This window comes from Myodes glareolus, chromosome 9 (assembly GCF_982192425.1).
Source record: "Myodes glareolus chromosome 9, mMyoGla1.1, whole genome shotgun sequence".
NCBI lineage: Eukaryota > Metazoa > Chordata > Mammalia > Rodentia > Cricetidae > Myodes > Myodes glareolus.
In genome coordinates, this window is record NC_142034.1 from 79,927,230 (window position 1) to 79,953,762 (window position 26,533).

General features: G+C 44.0%; 1 protein-coding gene across 4 annotated transcripts in view; it reads right to left on the reverse strand.

Annotated features, from left to right (window-relative positions):
- Window positions 1–6,085: 6,085 nt before the first annotated feature.
- Rnf145 (ring finger protein 145) overlaps window positions 6,086–26,533 on the reverse strand; it is a 46,463-nt gene continuing 26,015 nt past the window's right edge. For all 4 annotated transcript variants that reach the window (XM_048435968.3, XM_048435965.3, XM_087910701.1 and 1 more), the window contains exons 5-11: window positions 21,842–22,077; window positions 18,331–18,506; window positions 16,020–16,160; window positions 13,756–13,938; window positions 11,524–11,671; window positions 9,731–10,087; window positions 6,086–7,709 (exon numbers count right to left, since the gene is read on the reverse strand). In XM_048435968.3, the coding sequence (XP_048291925.3) occupies window positions 7,347–7,709; window positions 9,731–10,087; window positions 11,524–11,671; window positions 13,756–13,938; window positions 16,020–16,160; window positions 18,331–18,506; window positions 21,842–22,077 (1,604 nt within the window). In that variant the 3' untranslated portion in view covers window positions 6,086–7,346. The remainder of the gene's footprint in view (window positions 7,710–9,730; window positions 10,088–11,523; window positions 11,672–13,755; window positions 13,939–16,019; window positions 16,161–18,330; window positions 18,507–21,841; window positions 22,078–26,533) is intronic.

Consider the following 26,533-nt stretch of genomic DNA (forward strand, 5'->3'; position numbering starts at 1 on the left):
GGAGAACTTTCAACTCCGTCTCCAGCACGTCTCCATGTCTGCCTACATGCCGCCATGCCTCTCCATGACTAAACCTCTGAAACTGTAAGTCAGCCCCAATTACATATTTTTCCTTTATAAGAGTTGCTGTGGTCAGGAAAGAACCAACAGAGTACCAACCTAGGCTCTCTGAATGTGGGCAACAGTTGTATGGCTGGGGCAGACTGTGGGGCCACCGACAGTGGCACCAGGATTTATCCCAACTGCTTGTACTAGCTTATTGGGAATCCATTCTCTTTGGATGGATACATTGCTCAGCCTAGCTATAGTAGGGAGAGCCTTGGTCCTTCCTCAGAGCAAAGTGCCTTACCCTCTCTGAAGAGTGGATAGAGGGTGGGGAGAAGGAGGGAATGGGAGGCGAGGAGGGAGTAGGAACGGGGATTGGTATGTAAAATGAGAAAAAAGATAGTCTGTTTTTAAATAAAATTTAAAAAAAAAGAGTGGCTGTGGTCATGGTGTCTCTCCACAGGACTGAAACCCTAACTAAGACACCCAGTGTCCCCCATTCTTCTCTTTCATATGGACCAATTTGGAAACTCCATCCACTTCACCATCTTCCACTTGCTGCCAGCAGGAATAAGCAAGCTATGCACGCAGCTCTGCATTAGCCAGGGTGCTCAAGAGGAACAGAACTGATAGCAATACATACATATGGGGTTTAGTAGAGTAGCTTACAGGCTGAGGTCCAGCTAGTTCAACCATGGCTGTCTACCAACAGAAGGTCTAGGAGTCCAATCGTTGTTCAGTTCACAAGGCTGGCTGTCTCAGATGTCTTCGGTAGTGCCGGAATTCCAAAGAAGTAGGCTCCGATACTGTGAGGGAATGAGCTTGCCAGAGAGAGGGAGGGCAAGCGAAGGGTAAAAGCCTCCTTCTTCCATGTCCTTTCTGTAGGCTGCCAGGAGGAGGCATGGCCCAGATTGAAGGTGGGTCTTTCCTGTCTTGAAAGATCCAGACTGAAGGAAAATCACTTACAGGTATATTCAGCTGCTTGGGTTTTGGTTAATTCCAGGTGTAGTTAAATTAACAACCAAGAATAATACCCATCACAAGTTCCTGCCATTTTTTTCATACAAAGATCAAAATCAAGTTTATGTGATGTACAATCTTGCAATATTTTTTAATATTTATTTATTTATTTATTCTGTATACAATATTCTGTCTACACATATGCCTGCAGGCCGTAAGAGGGCACCAGACACCATCACAGATGGTTGTGAGCCACCATGTGGTTGCTGGGAATTGAACTCAGGACCTTTAGAAGAACAGGCAAGCTCTTAACCACTGAGCCGTCTCTCCAGCCCCCAATCTTGCAATATTTTAAAAGGTTGGCAACTAACGACATTTTTTTTTCAATGGTTGGGGTCAGGTCCATGGCCTTGTCCATTCTAGACAAGCATTCTATCACTGAACTACATTCAAAGCCCTCAAATGTCTGTTTGTTTGGCTGGTTTAATATGTTAAAATAGGAGCTGGAGAGATGGCTCAATGGTTAAGAGAACATAGTGCTCTTGTAGAGGGCCAGAATTTGCTCCCCAATACTCAGGATTTTCACTTCTGTCTGTAACTCCAGCTCTACACCTCTAGTCCACACACACACACACACACACACACACACACATACACACACACGAGATAGAGAAACACACAATTCAAAAGAAACACACAATTCAAAAATAACTTAAAATGTCCTATTGAAACCAACAAAGGAGAGTAGAATTCACCAGCTGATGCTGACCTCAAGTCCAACACGGAGTTTAGAAGCTGAAATCAGTTAAGACGTCAGAAATCCCCCACAGGATCAAGCTCCTCTAGTTGGCATGCAATGATACACTCCGCTCGTAGAACACAGAGCTTTATGCCACGTGTAAGTTCATTTGCTCACCCAGTTGATGGTGCGGAGCTTAGACCCTTAGCTAATGTTTGACACAGCGCATTAAAAATTCACGAAGCTCATTAGTCACTGGTGAAGAGTTAAAATGCAAATGGACAAAAGCCAAATGCTACCTCAGTGACTTTTTCTCCTAGCAAGCCGAAGCCCAGAAAAACAAGTTCCAAGGACCACACAGAGGAGACACGGGGAAAGGCAGGCTCTTGCCTCTTCGCAGGTGCCTCAACTTACCCAAGCAGTCTCCCACAGTCTGGAAGCAGTAGGGACCAGCAAAGGGAACCATCGGGGCCCATGCCCCTTAGAGCCCTGAGAGCCGACTCTGGCTTGGCGCGTTTTCATCTGGAAAGTAACAGGGTCTCGAAGAACCATAGTAGGTTTCCCAACCTTTTCTTTTCTTACCTAGGAATATACAAAATAGAAGAGAGAAACCGGCATTACTTATACTAATTAACAATAGAAACACAATGGACCAGCCAAGGTTCACCAGAACTAGATTAGAACACCTGTGACCTGAATGTAGGGAGATGGGGGAGGAGAGGGGAGTCATACCTGTGTTGTTGAGTCTACAAGTCTGACGGATTCAAATGTCATGATGGCAGAGAGCCGAAATGTTGCAGATGCGTAGGCAAAATTATCTCAGGCTATCTGTGGTCCGCTCAGTGGTCTTATTGCCCACTTGTGTCTGACCTCACATCCTCCTAGCAGGTAAAATCTCTAGAAGGTAATCTCGGCAGATCACCATTTTCTACCACCCTTAAAGTTAAGGATATCATCAATGCCTAAAACCTGCAACAGGGACCACCACCCTGTTTTGCCGCAAACCACCCACCTGAATGATGTTCCTACCACTGTAGTTGGGAAACGGCTTGGTTATGCCTTTCCTTTGTTCTGGTGCTATAAAGAGTTCATGTGGCCACTTCCATGGTGGACATGTGGCCTGAACCCACATTCCAAGGCTACCCTCACTCCTGTTTGACTCCACGTAAACTCTGAATTTTTAAATTCACTAATTTCAAATTTCTATGTATTTGGTTATATTCATATCCTCATGCCCAGATCCACCTCCACCGCCCATCATTCCCCCAATTTCATGTCTTTAAAAAATTAACATCCCGTTGAGTCTACACCCTAGGGTGTGAGGTCCATCTGCTGAAGTGGAGCATGCTGTACTGGGGTCACACCCTTTAAAAGCAAACTGACTTCCCCACTAGCCCTCAGAAACTCCCAGCTTCCTATAGCAAATCAGCTACGGGTCAGGGTTTGGGAATTCTTCCCCCTCTGTGCTGGAAAGGTGACTGGCTCAATCTTGTGCATGTCACGACCAGAAGGAAGTGTTTCACTCCGATTCAGAATGAACTCATTTTCTTAGCATAAGAGCTGTGTTTTGCACCCACACCCCGGGAGGAAAATAAACAGGACCGTGATACACCAGGCCCGCCAAGATTTACTCTCCCCACCGAAAGGCCAGCTTTCTAAAACGGTACCTTGTCCACATTGTGCAGCCAAAAGCAGAACGCACTGTAGGAGAGAGAAAAACGATGCTGAGTGGCTGAGGGACTAAAAGAAGTTCCATGATTTACATTAAGTACTTATTGCTGCGTTCTAACCAAGTCTTATCCATAAACATGTAAACCCGGTTCTGATGTGCCATGCTCCGTCTCTAAGGACAAAGCAGGGAAGAAACAGCTCAGCCCTAACTGATGCATCACTTATATGTGATCGTATATCATCACTTATATGTGATCGTATATCATCACTTATATGTGATCGTATATCATCACTTATATGTGGTCGTATATCATCACTTATAGGTGATCGTATATCATCACTTATATGTGATCATATATCATCACTTATATGTGGCATGTATTTCAATTCCGGAAGCCCAGGAAGGGTGGTAAACGTCTTAAAACAGAGGATCACCCTTGGGTGGGGGAGGCATGCTGTTGGTAGGGGTGAGTTCTGTTAACATCAGACATGAAATGAACCCGGAGAATTCCTAAATGAGGCCGTGTGTGAGTTTTATTCTTTTAATACGCTACTTTCCAAACAAGCAGTATGTAAAAGCAGGAAAATGTTTATACGTGCAACACAGAATGTGTCTTTAAAAACATGCCAGGCTGCAGCGGAAGACCCCACATTCAAGGATATATGGAATATGTGGGTGGCAGATTGATGTGGAAGGATTTTTTTTTTTTGGCAAAAAGTTGGCAGATAGAGGAGGGTTGGATCTGGGAAGAGTTGGGGAAAGGGTGCATATGATCAAAATACATTGTATGAAACTGAAGCTCCTGAAGAGCACATACATATACATATAATCTCCAAACCACGTGGTGGGGGTGAGAAGGAGAAATCCAAACTCAAACCAGGGGCTTCAGGAGCTCCGCACTCATTCCAGGGGCTGGAAGCCAGACCCTGCAGTTCCTGTCCTGACTTTGTGACTTTAAAACAAGCTTTTGAAAACGAAAACCACCACAAAGTAGAAATCCATGCTGGGGACCAGCATAAGGATTTGTAGCAGTGAGCAATGAATTTAAGGTCCAGCTTCATAATTTGATGAAAAAAGGTAAGTTTGTGAGCATACTGATCACAAGTGACATTAAGCACTACCTATAACACAGAACACTGCATGGCCAGGGACCATAGAAGTGATGACTTTTAAGTATAATTGAAGGTAAATTTTATTTTCTCATTTTTTCCCCTTAACTAGATGGTTAAATTTTAGTAGGTCTTCATCCCGAGTCAAGTGTGCTGTGATAGGGGAAGTGCTGTGATATGACTAGGGGAGCTAGAAAGCAAGAAGGCTGTTGGGGTGGGGTAGGGAGACACACTTGCCACTAAGTCTGCCAACTTACTCCCACAGGGTGTCCTCTGAATCCCCACATTTGTGCTAGGTGCATGCATGTGAGCGTGCATGCACACATGCACACACACACACACACAAATGTAAGTAACTTTAAAAACAAGGGAGGGTAAGAGGGTTCAATAGGTGACATCATGTGCAGCCATGCCTAACAACCTGAGCTCAATCCCCAAAACCTACAAGGTGGACAGCGTTGAGTTCTCTGACATACTACCCCAGTGTATCAGAACAGGGAGCATTAAGTAGAGGTTCCCAATGGTCTGAAGGAGTCAGAAGTAAACACCAAACTTTTGAAAATCGTAAAATTAGTTGTCCCACTTGAGTGTTGGCTAGTGAGAGCATCTCTGTCCAGGCCTTGGAAGACAGCTTCAAGATGTCACAGTCACTGCTGTGAGCTTTCGGTAAGAGGTTTCAGCAAGTTGTCAAAACAAAGCACACCTACCTACTTCAACAGTAACTTCACCGCCACTGGGGGGAAGCCATCTGCTTCGCTTTCTAACAAACTCTCTAGAGAGGGGAGAAACTCTAAATGTGACTGCATAGAAAGACCTGGGAAATCTCGAGTTCATTTCCTGACTCCACAGCTGACTTGGTACTTCTGGAGCCATGACGGGAAATGGTGTCTTTTGTTTTTTGCAAAAGCTCCCTGGCATTTCTGGGATGCTACCACCAGGGTTCAAAAGTCCCATCACTGAAGAGGGAGCAGGAAACATGCGTGCACCCATGGGTGCGGAGGAATCTTGGGAAATGCAGTCTGCTGGACGTGACGTGGTCGCTGTACTCATGAACCTCACTATGGTTCTGGTCACCTGCACAAGATGAAGCCAGCAAATCAGCTGCCATTGCAACAGGCAGGGCTAATTAGACTCAGTGGGTTACAGGGACCAAGAGAAAGAGAGCATGAAGCTGGGTTATGCTGGGAGTGCCTGGGGAGGTGGGAGGTGGGGTGCGTATGATCAAGGCACACTGTTTGAATGTATGGAATTCAAAGAATAATTAAAGATGTGATATTAAAATTATGTCACTGGTCATGACTTTAACCCCAGCACTCAGGAGGCAGAGGCAGGAGAATCTTTCTATGCCCAAGGGCAGATAGGTCTATATATCAAGGCGTAGGCCAGCCAAGGGTACAAACGAGCAGCTGTCTGAAGTCAACCAACCAACCGTGCCTTCTTAAGGACAGCGCACTGTGGTGAGAGAACACACGAAGTCCAGTGAGTTCAGAGGAGAAACCCAGGGAAGGGAAGCTCAGCAGAGCATTTGCTAGCACAGCACATCACAGGAACACAACACGATTATCTTCAAATTTAAATTTATTAAGACATTCAGCTATGTCTGTCAGTTTACATCCAAATTTGCTACTAAAAAAAAAAAAAAAGAAAAAGAAAACCACATCCCACATTAGGAATACCAAGTCTGAAATACACTTTTTTTTTGAGCCAAGCTTATTGTATAAATAAATGACTAGTTTTCTTTTCATATCAAAATCCCATAAAAAAATGATATCCCCCCCTCCCCAGTTCTACCTGTAGCCATGATGAATGTAAAAATTTAAATATGACACATCCTTGTCAAAGAAAGGGTGCAAAGTCTATTCACAGCTTCAAAAGTGGCATTTGCAGGGTGGGATCATACAGTTAGGTACTCATTCCCCAAGTGCAAACGTTGCCAGAATTTAACACTGCTTTTGATTCAGTTGTGAGAATGAAACATTACACAGGATTGAACAGTACACCAGGGCCTTCATCAGTGCCCTAAAGCTCCTCCCACTTTGGCCTCCCTTTTTAAAGTGGACTCCAAAGTGTTCATTAGAGTTTTAGTTTACCTCACACAGCCAACAAAGTATACAATATATTAACAAAAGGTCCATATACATCAAAATATGAAGACTCCAGCATCAAGTCCAAGGGTCTCAGGTGACATGAATGTTCCTCAAACGGCCCAGTGCCCGCCCACCCCTTCTCTGAAGCACATGGTGACGGGTGCGAGCCTCCATCTTAGATTGCAGTCAATGCTTCTACATCTGATTCCATTGTGGTGCTGTAGAAAACGACAAAATCACCTGGTGGTTCCAATCAACTGAGGGGAAGGGGAGCGGAGAAAAGGGCTGCTTGTTTCCCATACTTCATAATCAGAGTGATCCTGTCCCATGGGAAAGGAAAAGTCAGTTCCACCTCTGCCTGCATCTTCCCATGCTGACCTCCAGATCTTTGTCCTCTTGGCCCCTTCCAAAAACTCAAACCTGATTTCATTATCCCTCGCAAATCAGGGGCCACTCCTGAAGTTGCTGAGATTGAATTTTCTTGGCAAACCTCCACACAACATCAGCATAGGACATATAAATACATTTTGATTAGTGTACATTGCAAAATTTCTCCTACAACACGAAGTGGGCTGGAAAGCAGGTGGTGTCCACTGAGTACCCCTGGAACAGATCCTTGGAATGTCGGGGCCCTGCCTCATCCTCTCCTACATCCACTCCTCGGATCTGAGCATGAGCTCCACCCCGGGCGGCCCTTCTCCACGGTGCAGAGCTCCAAGCCTGCTGCTTCTCCTCTAGGCCGACTCAACAGGACGCGTTCCGCCTTTTGTACTCTGAGGTTCCTCTCTGGGGTCAACAGCCTCTTCCTGACTAGCCGAGCTTCTGCTGTGTTCACTGCTGTCCCCAGAACCTTCCTGTGCTCCAGTCCCTGGCGGACGCTCATGGTCAGGGGGTTCGGGACCTTCCTGAAGTACAATGTTCTGCTCAGCCCCTGCGGGAGGTTGTGGAGCCGGTTCCGTCCCCAGTCCTGGAAGCTGGGAGGAGTTTTTGAGGTGGCAGTGACACAGAGGGCAAGTATCCTGGACATACAGCCATTTCTTAAGACATCCTGCATGGAAAAAATGGCTGCAAGGCGTGATCACGGCCGATTTCATGTCCTAAAAGAGAGGTTGAAAGAGGCACCTCAGAAAAGTCAACCATTTAACCTTTAGGATGCTACCCAAGCGCCCTGACTCCAGCAGCCCAGGCTTTGGAGTCACCTGGCGTCACTAATAAAGCTGCTGCCCTCCTCCAGTATGTGAGAGCCACTGTGGACACTACAACAAAAGGGAGCAAACCCCAAAGTGAAGAAGAAACTGTCTCTAAACAAGAAACACAAAGGTTGCACTACACAGTACAAAGATGCCAGCCACTGGGATAAGACAAAAATAATTATAGCCTCGGAAAAAATCTAACACAGACAGGACTTTTTCCACAATTATGTGCCGATGCAGCTAGAGACTATTCCATGAGGAGACTATATGCAAGGAGACGGAATTCAGCCATGGAACACCAGAGAGTTGGCAAGGAAGTGGCCAATGCACAGACATTTTTTAAAATCACTCTGTGTAAACCAGCACTCCTCAATTCTTGGGCCATACCAGAACTACTAAGTTAGAAAATCTGAACCAGGATTCATAAATTTATACTTAGAACAGTCCCTCATATGACTTACAGGTACTCAAGATCAACAATCATAGAAACGAATGAATGGTGACCCCTCTTTTGATATTAATATTCTTTAGGGAGGGTGGGCCTAAGACAGGAATTTAAAATCTGAGGATTTCTTTTTCAAGTACTGTTTAATATCCATAAACAAGGAAGTGTGAACACCCCAAAATTCCTTGCCAAGAGTTGGTAACACCAGGGAGTCAACTTTGAAGCAGGGAGCCAGGAAGCTAAGCAACTCTAGTCTCGTGTTCCATGTTTGAGCGGCAGGTAGTTCCAGCACCTTAAAAAAAGTGGTGACAACAGGGGACACAAAAAGAGGACTCTTGGACCCCAACACAGAGATTTAGACGCTGCCGAAGCTGACTGTGCCAAACTTAGCTTTTCTGTGCTTTGCTCTGAGGATAATGAGGCTACAAAAGACATGGAGTCCACTTCAGAAACAAAGAGAATGGACCATGACCAGACTCAGGACCACACTCCTCAGTGCATCAAATGTCGGCTAGGAAACAAAAAGATGTTCTGGGTACACTTTTAAAAAGTGGAAGCTTTATGTTACTGTGAGGAAAAATTCCTACCATTGGTAGTTTTATACACACACACACCTACCCACAGCAAGAAGCCCTGGAGGAACTACATTTCCTGGAGGGAAATCATTACTTCACACACAGCGACACTATCTAGCTGTCTGCCACCAGCCTACACGCCCAGTGATATTACACGGAGCCTGGTTGCAGCTGTTGCCAGGTAATTTTGTCCACACCTCCAGCTTAATTCTAAATGCTGCTATTCAGTCCTCCCACAGGTGACTGGGGACCAAACTCTAGGCTTTATAAATTTCTAAGATGACTTAAAATTATCTTTCATTTGTACATTTGGGCAACCATCATCTTGACATGAGGCAGATGCTGTGGACAGTAGCCCGTCTGTCCATCCATCCTCAACAGTACTCTTACATTCTGCCTCTACCAATGCTCCAAACCCCACAGGACTGGAATTCTCTGAGGGAACTGCATTCACTCTTCATCGGCTTTAAGTCCAGACATTGCCCCCGACCCCCCAGAAGATACAAGGGAAAGTCACAGTTTTGGCACACCACTTTTCAGAAGTTGCTGACTCCTGGTTGCTAGGATATATTTAACCATACATATATGTGAACACTGGGTCTCTGTGTGTATTCAGTAGTAAATATAAAATACACTTAACCTGTTTCTCCTTTATTTATGGGTGAGCAATAATGTTGAAAACAATAATAATTAGAAATTGAAAGACTACATTAAGACTGAACTTAGAAGTAAAATGGATATATTTTATCAGGTCTTTAATAATCTAATCTATGAACCCCATTATTTTTTTTTCTCCAAATCCAGAAGTTACTTGTGTCTGGACATTTACGTTGAAACTGGTTCATGCTGTAGTCCCCAGGGCCACCCCACCTGACCCCCAAACAGACTGCCCCTGAACAGGTCACCTGGTAACAGATGGCACAGATGTCATTGTGCTTCTCCAGCTGCTCTTTCGTAGCGACGGGGAGAGACTTAATCTTATTCACAGCGTCCCTGCGGAGCAAGAAGCTCTTCCACCCCAGCTGGGCACGGAGCCACACGTTGTAATAGGAATGGATGAAGATGATCATGGAGCCCATCACGGTCCACTCCCCAAAGATGGTCTCTGAGACACCGTAGGCCACCACACAAAGGGCCACGAGAAACTCCAGCAGGCGGTAAGTACCGTTCACATAGTAGATGACATCGTCCATGTTTTCCACGGGCTCTTTGCGGAATTCCTCAACCATAAATAAGACATAAATAAAAAGTGTTCCCAGAACCTGGAAAAAAATGTATGTATATTATTAGAACTGATCATAAGAAAACAATTCTTCCTAAGTCTAAAGAAGTAACACACTTTTGGTTCTTTTAGGGTACCATATTTAAAATCTCAAGCATACTCAGAGAAGACTGAAATATAAAAATATGGCCTAAAAAGCCAGAGGTGATGCATGTGGAAGATGGTGGCCAGCTACTGAGATGGCAGACACCACAGTCAGAGCAGCATTCAAGGAGTCTCCTCAGGGTCACCCAAGCCCAGCAGTTCTCCGCTGACCTTCCTCAACCCTCCGCTCCTCTGCTCTCTACAGTAAACAGGTCTGAGAGCATCATTTCCAGGACGATTCCTTTAACTACTTACTGAAAAGGCAGCAGAGTCCTCCAAAATCACAATAAGCTTTGGCATGTCTGGACAATGTTGTTCAAATGTATGAACATGTGTTCATATGTGTTGGCTATGAATGTTTATAGTATATATCATATGTGTACAAACATGAGTTGTATAGATATATATTATAAGGGTATTTTTGAGTAGACATATACTTTGAAAAGCCCACCCTAAACAAGCTCCAAGATATTTTAGTGTTACAGTTTCTTATCAATTTAAGGACTGTAAGACAACTCTGCATTGTATCATTGCAAAGATACACTGAAAGGCTTAAATCGTTTTTTGTTTTTTTTTTTTTTTTTTAATATACTTTTGGCAAGATGGCAGCAAAAACAAAGGAGGCCTCCAGTTCCTCCCAAAGCCAAAAGGAAAGCCCTGAAGACCAAGAAAGTAGACAATGATGGAAGGCAACCCCAACACCTCACAAAGAGCTTGCCCAGGAGAAATTAGCTTGAACACTATGCCTCCATCAAGTTCTCCTGACCACTGAGTCAGCCATGAAGAAGATGGAAGGCAAACGTGGTGGGTGCACTTGTATTCCTGTAGATGACAAGGACAACAGGCACCAGAGCAAACCGGCTGTGCAAAAACTCCATGACACCGATGCAGCCAAAGTCAACAGCCTGCTCAGACTGGACTGTGAGCAGGCTTGTGTTCGGCTGGCTCATGATTTTGATGATTCGGATACTGCCAACAAAATTGGGATCACCTAAATTCGGTCCAGATGGCTAATTCTAAATATAATCTTATTTTCACCATGAAAAAAAAAAAAGCAAAGCAAAATGTTTATATCATTAACACAAATGGAAAAGCACATGGTCTAGGTAACATGCACGAAAGCAGTGTCTTTATGACATGTAAGCATCGTGCTTCTCATAAAGGAGTTTCTGTTCCCCAGCGGTATGAGATCTATCTATCTACCTAGCGTTTTCATGACCAGCTGTGCTCACAGAAATAAACACTCCAGTACAGGTGCAGGGGACAGCCGGCCGAACCCACGCATCGGGAAGGGGTCTGACGCCTCTGCTGGGGAGTCAGTCTGAGGCTCACCTGGAGAGAGGTCAGAATGCTGCTGGAGATGATGATGAGAAGCCAAAAGTCCATGTGGAAGAACTGACAAATCATGTAGGCCATGTACGCTGGGAATACGAGGAGGAACAGGCAGAGGCTCACAGCACGGAAGTGTTTCCACAAGCTCCTGGACAGACACAAGAGTCTCTTATCAAGGCGGTCACTAACCGCTTCCTCCCCAGAGCAGTGAGGCACTTTCGGCGGGTGATGGTCTTCTCACAACTTTTCCCATTCACTGTAGCTACTGGGGTCCCCTTACTACCATGGACCATGGGGGTGGGAGGCCCAGACCCTTAGGTAAGGCTTCCCACCTAAGTTTTCTTTGCATTTGGTTCTGACAGAGGAAGAAACAAGTGGGAGATTGGATCCTCATCTTGAAGGAATGAAGAACCACACCTGCTAATTAGTTCTTATTGGAGTGCAATTTGGGGCTTTTCTGTCTTTTACAACTTTCTATAGTATTCTAGCATTTCCACTAATATGCAAAATTAATTAATGTAATCTTAAAAAGACACTCAAAAAACAACAAAATAGTGACTGTAGCTAGGTCAGAGCACCCCGATTTTCAGTCCCATGCAGTAGCCTTTCAACTGAGCCTACCCTTAAATACCCGACATGCTTTACGGAGAAACCCTGAACTCCAAGATCAAATCCCCAGCAGCTGTAACTGACAACGATCGCTAGGGTTAACTGAGACACAGCTGAGAACGGAAGCACCAGCAAAATGACTTTTGCAGTCACAGTACCTTTTAAAAGAATTTTACAAAATGTTTGCCCATGGAGATGATGGAGCAGCACTTGAGCGAAGCTGACAAACTGTAATTAAAATGCTAATTTCAATTATTTTATAAATCTGCTCTTACAATTCTACCTCCCAGGAGACTGCTCTCTCCAAGCAAAAATTCAAACATAGTTCCAGAACCAAGCATAAAAATGTGGCTGGAACACGGATGGAGAGAATAGTGACTCTGAGTTTTAACCAGTCTTTTATGGAATTCCTTTGCATGAACTACAAACCATAATAGTATCATTAGTTTTGTACGTTTGTTTTGTGGTGCCAGATATTGAATTAAAGTTCCAAACATTCTAAGCAAGCCCTCTGCCACTAAGCCGATATTCCCGGTCCGCAAGATAGTAACTTTGGAGAAGGAACGGTTTGGATTTTAGGTCTTTAAAGTGTTCTATGGCTACAGTCACGGCTTCATCAGCTCAGTTGTTAGAGTGCTTGGCTAACATCTATGGAAAAGCGTGCTGGGCCACATGTCTATAATCTCAGCAGCAGAAGTGGAGGCAAGAGGGCCCTGGCGATGAGACAGCCAGGCGGTCTAGGCAATCAGTGAGCTCCAGGATCAGTAAGGGAGCCTGACTTAACATGGCCTGTCCTTCTGTCTCTCTATGCGAGAAGAGACTCTGATTCGACATCAACCTCTCTGGTCTCTACAAAAGTGAATGCATACCTGCATATACTCCACATAAGAATAAACAATAATTTTAAAAAATAAAAATAAACATAATTTAAAATTGTTCTTAATACTAGATGTACACAGATCCAGCTACTAATTTTATTTGGTCCCATATGGCATCAAAAACCTCCATTAGGCCATCCCTCCAAATGTTGCAACTTCTTAAAAGACCACCAAAGAAGGTTGCAATTTTGTAGGTACCTGTGTTTATAAACCTTATCCTTTCCTTTCTTCTTCACTTGCATTTCCCCCTAATACTTTGTCTCCTTTAACTATCAATACATAGGATAAAATCGTACCTTATCTCACACATTTACAGGGCACTCTTACACACAGGCTGGGGATAAAACACTGGCCACGTAAGTTTGAGAACTAGAGTTCTGATTCCCCAGAGAGACAGCTGCCTAATCACAGTGCTCAGGAGATGGAAACCAGACTCCCCATGGCAAGCTGGCTGACTGGAGTAACTCAATCATCAAATCTCATGTATAAATCAGGTGTACAAGAATCTAGAAAAACACCCAGAATCCATCTATGGCCTCGACATGTACACACACACACAGGCAAACACAACACATGAATGACATACAAAGACACAAGAGTCAAAAACTTCCTATCAGGACGTAAACAGCCAAGGGAACAGCACATTTCCAGCCATCTCCCCTCTCTAAAACTCTCCTTCAACCTACGGGCAGTATGTGGGAAAAGATACAGCAACAGGATCAAAGAGGATGAGGGTGCTCCTTACTTGTCTCTGGATGCTCCCAGCGCCAAAACAATGGGGTCCGCAATCTCCAGCATGGACTGCAGAATGGAGGCCACGACGATGAAGAGGATGATGCTGAGCAGGAACGCACGGTGGACCACCTGAAGCTCTATGAGGCCGGTCTGCACCGCCAGGATCAGCAGAGTGACTCCTTCTGTCATCCCCCTGACAGGCAGACAGTGCACAGCTCAGTTCACGCTACAAATGCCATCTAGTTCCAAGAAGGCACTCCAAAGGCTCTGACTGCTGACTCCATAGTTTTACAGCTACGCTGACATTTCAGGCTAAAACCCTATCTGTATGCAAAGTGACTGTGTGTTCCATTGAATCGGTGTGTCACTACACACCAATGTACACAGATCCTTACACGTTCAAAAGCATGCAGTGAGTTTACCATACAACAAAAGAAAGAAAAAAGAAGCTTCTAAAATGAACAATTCCTATGCAGAGACTTCTACTACCAAGACAGCCAATGGAACACGCAGACTCACAGCATCATCTATACACTGTGCACTAGCTCGCGCTCTCTCTCTCTCTCTCTCACACACACACACACACACACACACACACGCAAGCTAAATGTGTTTATTTAAAAAACATACTTGCTTCTTGGAGAAGAAAATACCATTTTTAAAAAGATAAGAAGTAGGGCTGGAGAAATGGCTCAGCGGTTAAGAGCACTGACTGCTCTTCCAGAGGACCTGGGTTCAATTCCCAGCACCCACATGGCAGCTCACAACTGTCTGAAAATCCAGTTCCAGGGGATCTGACACTTTCACACCAATGCACATAAAATGAAAGATAAATAAATCACAAATTTTTTTTTAAAAAAAAAAAAAGATAAGAAGTAGTTGGGCAGTAGTGGCGCACGCCTTTAACCTCAGCACTCAGGAGGCAGAGGCACGTGGATCTCTGTGAGTTCGAGGCCAGTCTGGTCTACAAGAGCTAGTGCCAGGACAGGCTCCAAAGCTACACAGAGAAATTCTGTCTTGAAAAACAAAAACAAAAAACAAAAAAAAAAAAAAGAAGAAGAAAAGAAAAAGGAAAAAAGGATAAAAAGCACTAGACAGCATAAACAAAGACAAATCTTTTTTCTTATGGAATAACATATATACCAAAAGTTTCATGACCTGATAATATTCTACTAGTTTGGCTCACAAAAATAAAACAAAACAAAAAGCCTCAGATGAGAAATGATAGGCATCATTTAAAACTATGTAAGAAAATATTTCCAAGTGTGAGGATACTGCATAGCACACTGGATGTGTGGGATGGGGAACACGCCAATTTTGACAATATCCACAGGTAAAATATTAATGGAGAAAACTTGCTAATAAATCAATCAATTGAATACTGGAGTATATTGTACAAACCTGCCAACTAACAATCCTCCTGGTAATAACTGACTTTACAGATGGGCTACACAAAGATGAAAACCTATGCTAAGAGAAAACCAGTGGGGTACGCTCTCTAACACCACAGAAGCACCCAGCAAAACCAGGTCTCTGGACACCCGCGGGGCAGTGACTCGCTGTCTTCAACAAGCAAAACACAGCAGGGAAACAAGAACATCAGGAATCTAAATATTATATTAAGCAAGCTTAAAAAATGGATCTGTCAAGTGCAACAGAGGTCTTATTCAAATCTTAACTGAGCAAAGTATTAAAAAAAATCAGTAGAAGAATCTGAGTAACTGGTTATGATATCAAAGGCTCTTGTACTAGGAATGGTGATTTGACCCTAGCTACACCTCTGTGAAGACATTGACAGATGGGACTGGAAAGATGGCTCAATGGTTAGGAACACTGTCTGTTCTTCTAGGGGACCTGGGTTCAATTCCCAGGACCTACAGAGCAGCTCACAGCTGTCTAGTATTCCAGTCCTAGAGAATCAGATGCCCTCTTCTTCCCTTTCAGACATTACATGGTACATGCATGCATACAGGCAAAACATACACACACACACAATAGAAATATGATTTTAACAGGACACGTGCTTCAAATGGGTAAAAGCAAGCTTTCTGATATCTCAAAATCTAGAAAAGTGAAATATTCAATATTCATCAGAATATGCATATAATTAAAATATTCTTCACACTGAAACTTAGTTGTTTTTCATAGTACTTCAATCTCAATATTGCAACCAGCTAGTCAAAGAATCCTAAAAACTCCATTTTCTCTAAAACTCATCAAAGACATCCATAAAGACTACCACATCAGTACTCAGATCATACGTGACCAGTTTACCTATTCATGGCAGGATCGTTCATGAAGGCGCGATATCCCTGCAGGTAGAACTTGCAGAGTGTCAGAACACCCAAGGCGACAAAGGACACCGTGAAGACCAAGCCCAGAAGGGAGTAGGGTGTGCTGCAGCACTCCGCGATGCTGGAAAACGGAAGGTGGGCAGCTGAGTTCTCAATCTGCAGTAAGATCATCTTAAGCCTTTGAGTCACCAGCAATCACCCAGGACCCCAATCACTCCATAAAGAAGCTAGGTTTTTATTTTGCTCTTATTTATTTATGTATTTATGTATTCATCTATTTATGTATTTATTTATTGGGACAGGGTCTCGCTCTGTAGACCAGGCTGGCCTCAAACTCACAAAGATCTGCTTGCTTTGTCTACGAGTCTGAGATTAAGGGAGTGTACCACCACCCCTGGCCACCATAAGCAATTTAAGCCACTTTACCTCCTGTCGTTCTAAACAACAGTGAATATTCAGCACACAGTAACACATCTCAGCAAGGTCCTTACTTTTTTTTTTTTAACTTTATTTAATTTTCTGTACGAGTGTTCTGCAATGTACACCTGTGTGCCAGAAGAGGGCATTAGATCCCGTTGTAGATGGTCATGAGACACCATGTGGGTGCTGAGAATTAAACTCAGGACCTCTAGAAGGGCAGCCAGTGCTCTTGACCACTGAGCTAACTCTCCAGCCCACGTCCTTACTTTTTATTATCTACCGCCATCAAATGCAGAAATTCCAAAGAGTTTAAACCTTGTTCATGCCTCTAGAACCATGTAATTCGGATGATGGTAAATATTCCACAGTAACCTGTGCTACATGCATGTTGTTACGGCAACTGTTGGCTGTTCAAAAGCTCAGACTGTACCTACCGATCATGTGGGTACTTGTCAGCACTCCCCACATGACCAGTCATTATCAAGGACCTCTTCAGACCCAGAAGGCTCCCAAGTTCAGCAGTATTAACCCATACTGCCATTGCCTCAAATTGTAATTTTATTTGGTTATATAAAATAACTTAACTTTAAACAACTATTTTACAACCATACCCAGGAATAAAATTCAAGATTATTTAAAGATTGTTGTAATTTTAACAATTAAAAATCATAACTTCGATAAGCATAAAAATGAAGCTAATTTAATATTGAACTGGTCATTAAAATATATCTGGTTTTGTTGATAATAGTACATGTTTATGGAAGCTACTCAGAATTAAAATACCTCGTTTTTACAATGTGTGACCAAGGATACATGTGAACATACCACACCACACACACACACACACACAAATAAACAAATCATAAGAGAGTGAACCTGGAACCTGTATGGACAGAGAGAACCGAGCATTTCCAATACAGTCTCAACGGAAATGACAAATGTGACCCAACATAAGCTCACAAAAGACACTACAGTGGCCAAGGACGCAACACGACACACAGGACCTAAAACAAAACAGATACCCTAATGTAGGGCCAGAGAGACAGTTCAGTGAGTGAGCTTTTGCTGCACATACACGAGGACCCAAGTTCGGATCCCAGCACCCACCTAAAATGCTGTATGACTTTGTGCACTGAGGGGAGGGGGTAGGGGGAACAGGAGGATGATCACTAGGTCTTGCTAGCTACTAGCCTGGCTCTAAGTTCAGCAAGAAACCCTGTCTCAAGGTAATAAGGCAGGGACTAATGGGTCCAGACACCCAGCACCCTCCTCTGTACCTACACACGGACACACGTGTGCACACACCCCCGTTCCCCAACAAACAACCTTAAATCGTGAGAACCAAGTGTTTGAATTCTTTGGGGCTGAACAGAGAAGTGCTAGGATCCATCTGTTTACCAATTATTTTACTATCTCAGCCCAGAGGCAAAACATGGATATGAGGATATGGTGCAAGCACAGAACAGCCCAGAGAGAGGGCTTGAGCGGCAGCTGTGCCTCTTGTCACAACACCAAGGAGATCCCCGGAATCTCCCCACCATAAATAGAAAATGGTGATAAAGGTCCCTGTCTCTCAGGGTTGCTGGAAAGATAAAGGGAAAGGGAGAAGTTTAGCAGTGGCAGGTCTGAGAGGCTCAACGTGACCACCATTTTAGTAACATGTTCACAAATCACTCACTGAACCTTGGCCCCCACGGCAGCCAAACACACCACCCACCACACGTCAGTCCACATAGCCCTTCACTATGTGGGGGACAGGGCCCCCACAGTTGAAGAGCGATCATGATTAAATACAATCCCGTGATACTGCGAAGAGGGACCTGCACACCTGACGTACCAGATCCAAGTTCTCTCTTCCGAGGGTGAATTACCTTGTCAGGAAAAGGAAGAGAAGCCTCTCTCGGGATGCGGGCTGATCTCGGGTGCTGAAGTAGGAGTAGATTTGAAGAGCGAATAAAACAAGCCAGAAGACCATGAAAAGCACAGGGACGACCAGCTGGTTCCACAGGGACATTCCCAAGGCCAGGAGGCCGTACACCTCCACTACCTAGAGAGAGACAAACTGCCTTAGAGCTCAAGTACTTAAAGATTAACCAGCTCTTCTCTCCCGCAGGATTGCTCCCACTAAACTTGTCAAAGGCAAATAGATACACAGTAAGCAGTGCGGTTTCGCATGTAATGAATTTCCCACTCCTATTCATACATGACATGTGTACACAGGCTGGCAATGGTACACTGCCCCAATAGTTCAGAGAGAAGGTCGAATTCACAGCACAATGACCTCAATGGTGGTTTTGAAGACACCTGTTTGACATTTATGTCTAATCAAGACAATCAGAATAAGCATGAAAACCATATTGATTAAGGAAATGGGGTGGAGTGGGGCTGGAGAGATGGCTCCAAGGTTAAAAGCACTGGCTGCACTTCCAGAGGAGCCAGGTTCAATTCCTGGAACCACATGGCAGCTCACAACTCTGTGTAACTCCAGTTCTGAGGATCTGATGCCCTCTTCTGGTCTCCAAGGGCACTGCACAAACAGGTGGTGCACAATATACACGCAGGCAAACACTCATAAAATAAAATCATTGGTATTTCAAGACAGGGTTTCTTTGTGTAGCCTTGGTTTTCCTGGAACTGGTTCTGTAGGTCAAACTGGCCTCAAACTCACAGAGACCCACCACCATCCAGAAATAAAAAATTAAAAAAAAAGAAATTGCTTAGTGATTACTCATGACTGCCACACTTGCAACAGAGTACCTCATCTCCATTGTCCTCATCATGGAGGAGCGAAAAGAACTTGCCAGCATGTCTTTCCCCACAGACAAATGGATTCCTTCTGCTCATCCCACGTGTTCATCAAGCACCATTCTCAATTTATTTGAGAATGCATTACCGCCAGGCAAAGGGTACACCTTCAAAAGCTACTAACCTCAGAACCCACAGTTCCTCAGTTTGTAAGCATCTCTCATAAACCTCACTAACATGAATTATTAATATTGAATAAATTATTGATTATTAAATCTGAGATGACACACATAACCCAGCTTCTAGAGCTCCTAAATCAGGCAGCAGACCCAGGTGAGTAAGTAGCATTCGGATAGGTGGCCTGGTGTAGGAGGTTCTTCTATTTATGTGTTGCTTTCATTGGTTGAATAAAGAGAACTGCCTTGGCCCTTTGATTAGATAGGCAGAATAGACAGAACAGAATGTTGGGAGGAAGAAGGCAGAGACAGAGAGCCACCCACCATGAAGCTGCCAGGTCAGACAAGCTGGATCTTTCCCGGTAAGCCACGAGCTCGTGGTGACATACAGATTATTAGAAATGGGTTGAATCAAGATGTGAGACTTAGCCAATAAGAGGCTAGAACTAATGGGCCAGGCAGTGTTTAAATGAATACAATTTGTGTGTTGTTATTTCGGGGTATAAGCTAGTCAGGCGGCCAGGAGCCAGGCAGCGGGAAGCAGCCTGCCACTCCACTTTACTATAGTTGCCTACAAATCCTTAACCCAGCAGCCAAAGGAATCTCTCCATGTCTCAATAAAATATAAAGAGCTTGAGGTAGGATGTTAAAATACACTCATTTGCGTTTATTCTTTTTTTCAGATTTTTTTTCAAAATTTTATGTGGATGTGTGTGAGCTTGCATCAAGTATTTGAGTACAATGTACATGGCATGTGCCCACGGAGGCCACAGGAGGGCGTCAGATTCCCGGAGCCACCAAGAGGGTGCTGGATCAGGACCCAGGTCTTTCGCAAGGGCAGTAAGCTCTGCTAACCACAGAGTTAATGTTCCAGTCTCACATCTGTGAGTTTTCTAAATTTAAATTTCTCATCAGTAAAACAAATGCTTTTTCTACAACCTAGTCAAAATTAATTTCTATTTTCCCTATTTAGAAAATATATGGTGGTGTATACCTTTAATCCTTTAAACTGGGGAGGTGGATCTCTGTGAGTTCAAGGCCAGTCTTATCTACAGAGTCAAGTTCCAGTATAGCCAAGGCTACACACACACACACACACACACACACACACACACACACACACACACAAAACCTGTCTTAAAAAACCAATACGAACCAACCAACCAACACACCAACCAACCAACCAACAGAAAAGAAAAAGATTTAAGTAAACTGTTTAATTAGCTGTCACATTACTATTAGAGGCAAACTAGTTATCAAAAGGAGACAGTAGACTGCTTCTTTTCCATTCAAGAACAGAACACCTGGACATTTTACATTTCTTGTTTATGTAATTCTCAAATCATAAATTTATAACCTGGAATTTATGTTCACCCCTCTTACCCTAGTGACTTGTTGAACCACATAGCAACCAGTGGGGTGACCATGACATTGAGAAAGAGACCCTGTCTTATGGCCATTAAATATTTAATGTACATAAATGTTTATAAAATGGCCGCCATCTATTATATGTGAGACTTGTTCCATGCCACAATGATCTAAAGATAAAATGCAGGTCTTGAGTTGAACTCGCCCTTCTCATCCTGAATACAAACACAACCTCCCACATGAGACAGTTCTACACTGTATGCAAATCTCTCTTTGAAAGCTCTACTTCTGGGAGGCCACCCAGGTTAATCAGGTGCATGAGGAAAGACGGTAGAATGAAGCTAAGGTCCAGGGCTTAGGGAAGAGTACTAAAGACCTGCTGGCAGAGCACAGAAGAGCACCTCTCCAGAGGGGTACATACGGGGCCCATCTGCGAGTTTCCTGTACGAGAAAGTCAGGCACACAGTCGAGAGGTGGACGAGAAAACACACCAACACTGCTCATTTACAACAACGCTCATCAGTTACACCAAACAGAAGCCTTCCTCTTCTAATGTCTAATCTGGGACTCACCAGTCCTAGAGCACAGGTTAAGGAAGCAGTTTGTTCTGTGTGTCAGCCTCTGGCACTACTTCTAAATGAGACCCAGCACATTGCAATCCCAACCCACTTAGCTGCCCGGTTTGAAAAGGTCAGGTAAACAAAAGGAAGAAACTGTATACGCTGAAGGAAAATCAAGGACTGCCTGCCAGGTACTTGATTTTTCTTATTTTTGTCATCTTTGGTATAATAGCTAAGACTTAATATATATCACCCGAAAGACTCAGAGCTCATCTGAATCTCACAGCTACCCTATGAAGAGAACACAGTGTTCTAAGAGCAGCCTTGGGGTGTGAACTCAAACACTCTGCACCCAGAGTTGCTCCTTTCCTGCTTTCTCCACAGAAGAATGTCTAGGACAAACCGGATGCTCCTAACAGGGCTGAGAAGAGGGTCTCTCCTAAGCTGTGAGGAAGTGTCACCATGGCCAGGGCATACAAGAAAATGAACTTCATGCAGAAACATACCAACCTGCAGGTGCCCAGCACTCTTACCTGAACTAACTCCCTGTACGCAGACTTAGCGAGGTTATATGGTACTAGAAGATTAGATCCTAGAAAATACAGGACTTCCAATCCTGTAAAAATCATAGCAAATTTGTTGATGATGACGATGGTCTCCAGAGGGACGAGGCAGAGGCGTGCCAGCAGAGGGAGCATGTGCGCCGAAAAGAGCCAGATCTGCTTCGTTTTCATGACACAGGAGCATAAGGTACACACCACTAGCTGACCTGAAACGGGGGACAGAAGGCATTAACCCTAAGCATTTGGATCCACAAAGAGAAACAAATGATGATGACAATGTTGTAAGGCCAGCCCTGTTGTCTAGCTTGATGACGCAGTTGGAGGGACCATCATGGTAGAATGAGACAAAACCCAGAGAACTGCCCTATGACACCCATGTGCCCATGGACCACCCCCAATCTCTCTCTCCCTCCCCTCCACACACACAGAAAGCAAAAAAAAAAAAAATTAAGAGTAGTTTTTGAAAAGTCTAAAGACTCTTGAACTCAGAGATCCACCGATCCACCCACCTCAACCTCCTGAATGTTGGGGTTAAGGGTATGGGCCACCATCACCCAGCTCTTGAACAGTATTTTAAATTAGATTCTAATTTCATCTGGATATAATCACATATTTGAACATCCTGTGAGCTTTGAGTACTTATTTCCTAAGGCTAATTTGGGGTGGGGGGGAATCAACTTTATATAGTTCTTGGTAACATCTGTGATGGCTTGAGCAACAGAGAAAAACTTTCTTTTGGTTATTTGAAACATAGTTCTATATAGCCCTGGCTGGCCTTGAACTCAAAAGATCACCTACCTCTGCCTCTTGAGTGCTGAGATTAAAGGTGTGCGCCACCACCACAAAGAAAGAAAAAGGATTCTTAAATGACTATTACAATCACAATAATCCAGCCACTGCTTTTCACACTGCTTCTTTTTCAAAGGTAATTCAATACTGAGTATTCTGCACTATACACAAAGCCGGAGATGAAGGGCTGCCTGCCCATCACCAAACTGCGCCAAGATGCCATCTGTTCTGAGGCTCCTAATCTCTAACTGAACCACATAAGCCTCCCAATGACTCAATCCTGAGAGTGAAGGCTGAAATGTCTGCACCGTTTGTTCTCAGAGAGGGCTGAAGTTCACCTCAATCAGGACAGAGATTAGTGCAGAGACACAGGGTGAAGATCTTGGGTCTCCTCTGCTTCCCCAGCCACACACATAAGGTGAATTGAAGCCCACTGTGTGACAGCTATTCGCGTCACTCACTCATTGCCCATGCAGATTTATTCTGTACATGAGTAGATACTAATATTTCCAAGGTTTTGTTTTAAAAATATTTTTATTACATTTTATTATTTACGTGTGATGCATTGTGTCTGCATGTGAACACACACATGTGCGCCTGAGAGGGCCAGAAAAGAGAGTCAGAACCCCTACAACTGGAGCTGCACCTAAAAGACAATAGTGAACAGCAAGATGTGAGTGCTGGGAATAGAACCTGGGTCCTCTGCAAGAGAAGCAGGAGCTCTTAACCACTGAACCATCATCTCTCCAGACCCTGATTATACAACACTATTTTATATAATCATCAGTGTACAAATTATTTTGCAATCAACCTTCTCCATTTTGTACACTATCAGCACTATTCTACACTATCACAGTTATTGTTATTATTTGTGAGGTACATTATGTTGAATGTATTTAACAAGACATTGGCAGGTAGCCTTTTCTCGGAATCACATAATTACACAGTACTTGCACGAACAAGCACACACATTTGTGATAACCTTGCACCTACATGACATACTTGAGCAACTTCAAATCGGACATGTTTCCTAATGTTTGCTTAGGTTATATCCTCAAGGTGAATCAGACAATCTCACTGTCACCCAGGCTGGCCTCCATTTCCCCAGCTGCTCTAGGACTATGGGTGTCGGCTACAAGCCTGGTAGAAGTAAAACATTAGGGACTTTGACAGACATCTCCAGATAAATCTTTAGAAAAAAGCCTTCCTCCAAAAAGATTGATGATGCATCTGAGCAACAAGAGAAAGAGATAACAGGGGAAACAGCCAACTAAACACGTCTCAGACAGGAAGAACACAGAACAAAAATTAAATACAGAACATGTTGGAGACAGAGCTGATAAATCAGAGAGTAAAACAAAGCAAGGATGAGGAGATGCAGAGAGGGTGAGCAGGAGAGGAGAACAGCAGCGGAGAAGCTGGACATCAGCAGGCAGAGCACACAGCAGGGAAGGGGAGGAGGGGCAGCAGGAACTGAGAGAGGATGCAGGAGGAAGTTCCCCCCACCATAAAATTAGCCTATCTGATGATGGGGATACAGGGTTTCCTTTACTAAAACATGAAGTCACAAGAGTGAAAGCAGAAAAACAAGGACTGGGAGGAAGTGCTTTGGTGGCAGCATAGACGACTTCACCATTGTCTTCACGGTGCTCAGCGTTGCGATGCCTACATCTCCCTGGTCAGCATGATGCAAACTCCCCCTGATCCCCAGCTCTGAAGTTCCCCTAAGTCCAGGCCAGCACAGGCAGAGCCCTGGAGATACTTCCCCTACCTTCTCTGAGAGATCATGACTCAGAAGGCATTTTCTCTTTGAGACTATTTATCCTGCTTCTGTGAGGAAGCCACAGTGGGAACCCCCTGCAGCTCCAGGGGTGAACTGTTTGCCCTGTGAGATGCCTGCTCCGATGGGTAGGGCTGAGTAGAGCAAAATCACCTTGTACTGAACTCTCTGGATTCTGGGCTCCACAATTACAAATAACTCCAGAAGGTTGCAGCCTCTATGAAATCATGTCACATGTAAAAGGATCTGTTTCTCTCTAACAGCACATCACTACTGCTTTTGTGTATATTTGTTAGTTCTCTTTTTGTCGTGCTGGGAATGGATTTCTACCACAGAGCTACATCTCCAACACAAAGGTTTATTATTACTGAAACAGGAATGGGAATTTACTTTAAAACCAATGTGAGAAGAAAAGTACTCTTTAATATCATGAACATCATTTTATTTCCTTATCAACCAGATCTTAGTTAAGCTACCAATACTAAGACTATAAGGCAGCCAAGGCAGCTTGGACCAGACTACAGTCTGCTTCAAATAACCAAACAAATGAAACAGAAAAAGGAAGAAGAGGAGAGAATAAAAGATGGGGTAAGAAGATGAGAAAGTGGGGTAAAGAGGGGATGATAAAGAAGGGTGCAGCACTTCTGAGGCCTCCCCTCCTTTGCTAAGACAGATAACCTAGGATTGGCAGAGCAAGAAGAACAGTGGTGACTTCTTCTTCCCCCTTGACTCAGCAGGATGGTGGGGGAAGTGGGTCAATTCCTGCTTGGCTGAACTCATGATGTTGTGTTTTGGTGCCCTTTGGACTGGACAAGCTAAGCTGGTCTTCCTCCTAGGGGCAAATATGTGTGCCTCAAAGATGGCCCCCATCTCTGGGATTCCCCCCCTCAAGCACCCCTGCTGCCTGATAAAGACAAGCCACTGGCTAATTTCAAAATTGAGAATCTCAAGTTCAAGAAAAAATCCTGTACAGGTTTTCGACACCCTTTCCTAGTCTTCATTCTTCACCTTCACATTTCAGAAGATGCAGGGGAAGCCCTGCCAGGAATTTTCACTCCACGCTCAAAAGCTCAACGGGCCCAACCATGTCCCTCAACGTCAAATCAGAAGGATGAGAGAAGCTACCTACAGAGCTCCTCTCCAGAGTTTTTCCAAAAGGAGTCTTTTTTTCTAGGAGTCTCATTTCAAAAAGCAAAGGAGGGAAAACTAAGCAATAGTGTACTTTATAAAACCAAATATACCAAATCTTATCAGCATGTAAGGGAGATTAAAAGGCATTTTACACCCTTTTGCACAAAGTAAAACTTGAGTGTGTGTTCTGCACTCTCTCCACATTATAATGTGGAAGAGTGGCATTTCAAGTGTCTGACAGCCACATGTGGCTGCACACTTTCATCTGTATGGCTTCGACCAGTCCCCAGACACAGAATTCCTCCTAATCCACCCAAGTCGTCTCTGTATAAAGGTCTGGGCGATCATCTCAGAAGCCCTCGCAGTTGATCCCTAAGTCTTCTCTGTAGGAAGGTCTGGGCGAGCATTTCAGATGTGAGCTGCTTTCAGGACATTTTCCTTCTCTTTAGGGCTGTCTCGGGAGGCGGGGCTAGGGACGGTCCCCTCACTTCCTGTCTGGGGTCTCCAGCAAGGCAGGGGCAGGTGGCTCACTTTGTACTGTATTTGCTTTTAAACCAGTACTTTCTATTTTTAACATTCTGCTTCAATCAAGTACAGGACTTATTTCTGACCATAGGATGCTCACTTTCAACAGCCTTAAGTAAATCTGAGACATTACCTAACTCACTTTAGCCTTTCAAAGTAATGACTAACTGTTTAAAAATTAATCTTCCTAGATATTTAAAAACTCTTTAAGAACCACAAGTCTCTGAACTATTCTTGATATGATTATAAACACAAAAAATAAGAAAGGCTATGGGATTCTCAGAACCCACATCATGGAAGGAGAAACCAACTCCTGCAAGCTGTCCGCTAATGTTCACTCACACACCGAGGCACACATGTGCGCATGGGCGTGCAATAGATGGAGAAAGGGGATGAAGGGAGGAAGGAAAGGGAAGGGAGGGAGGGAGGGTTCGAGG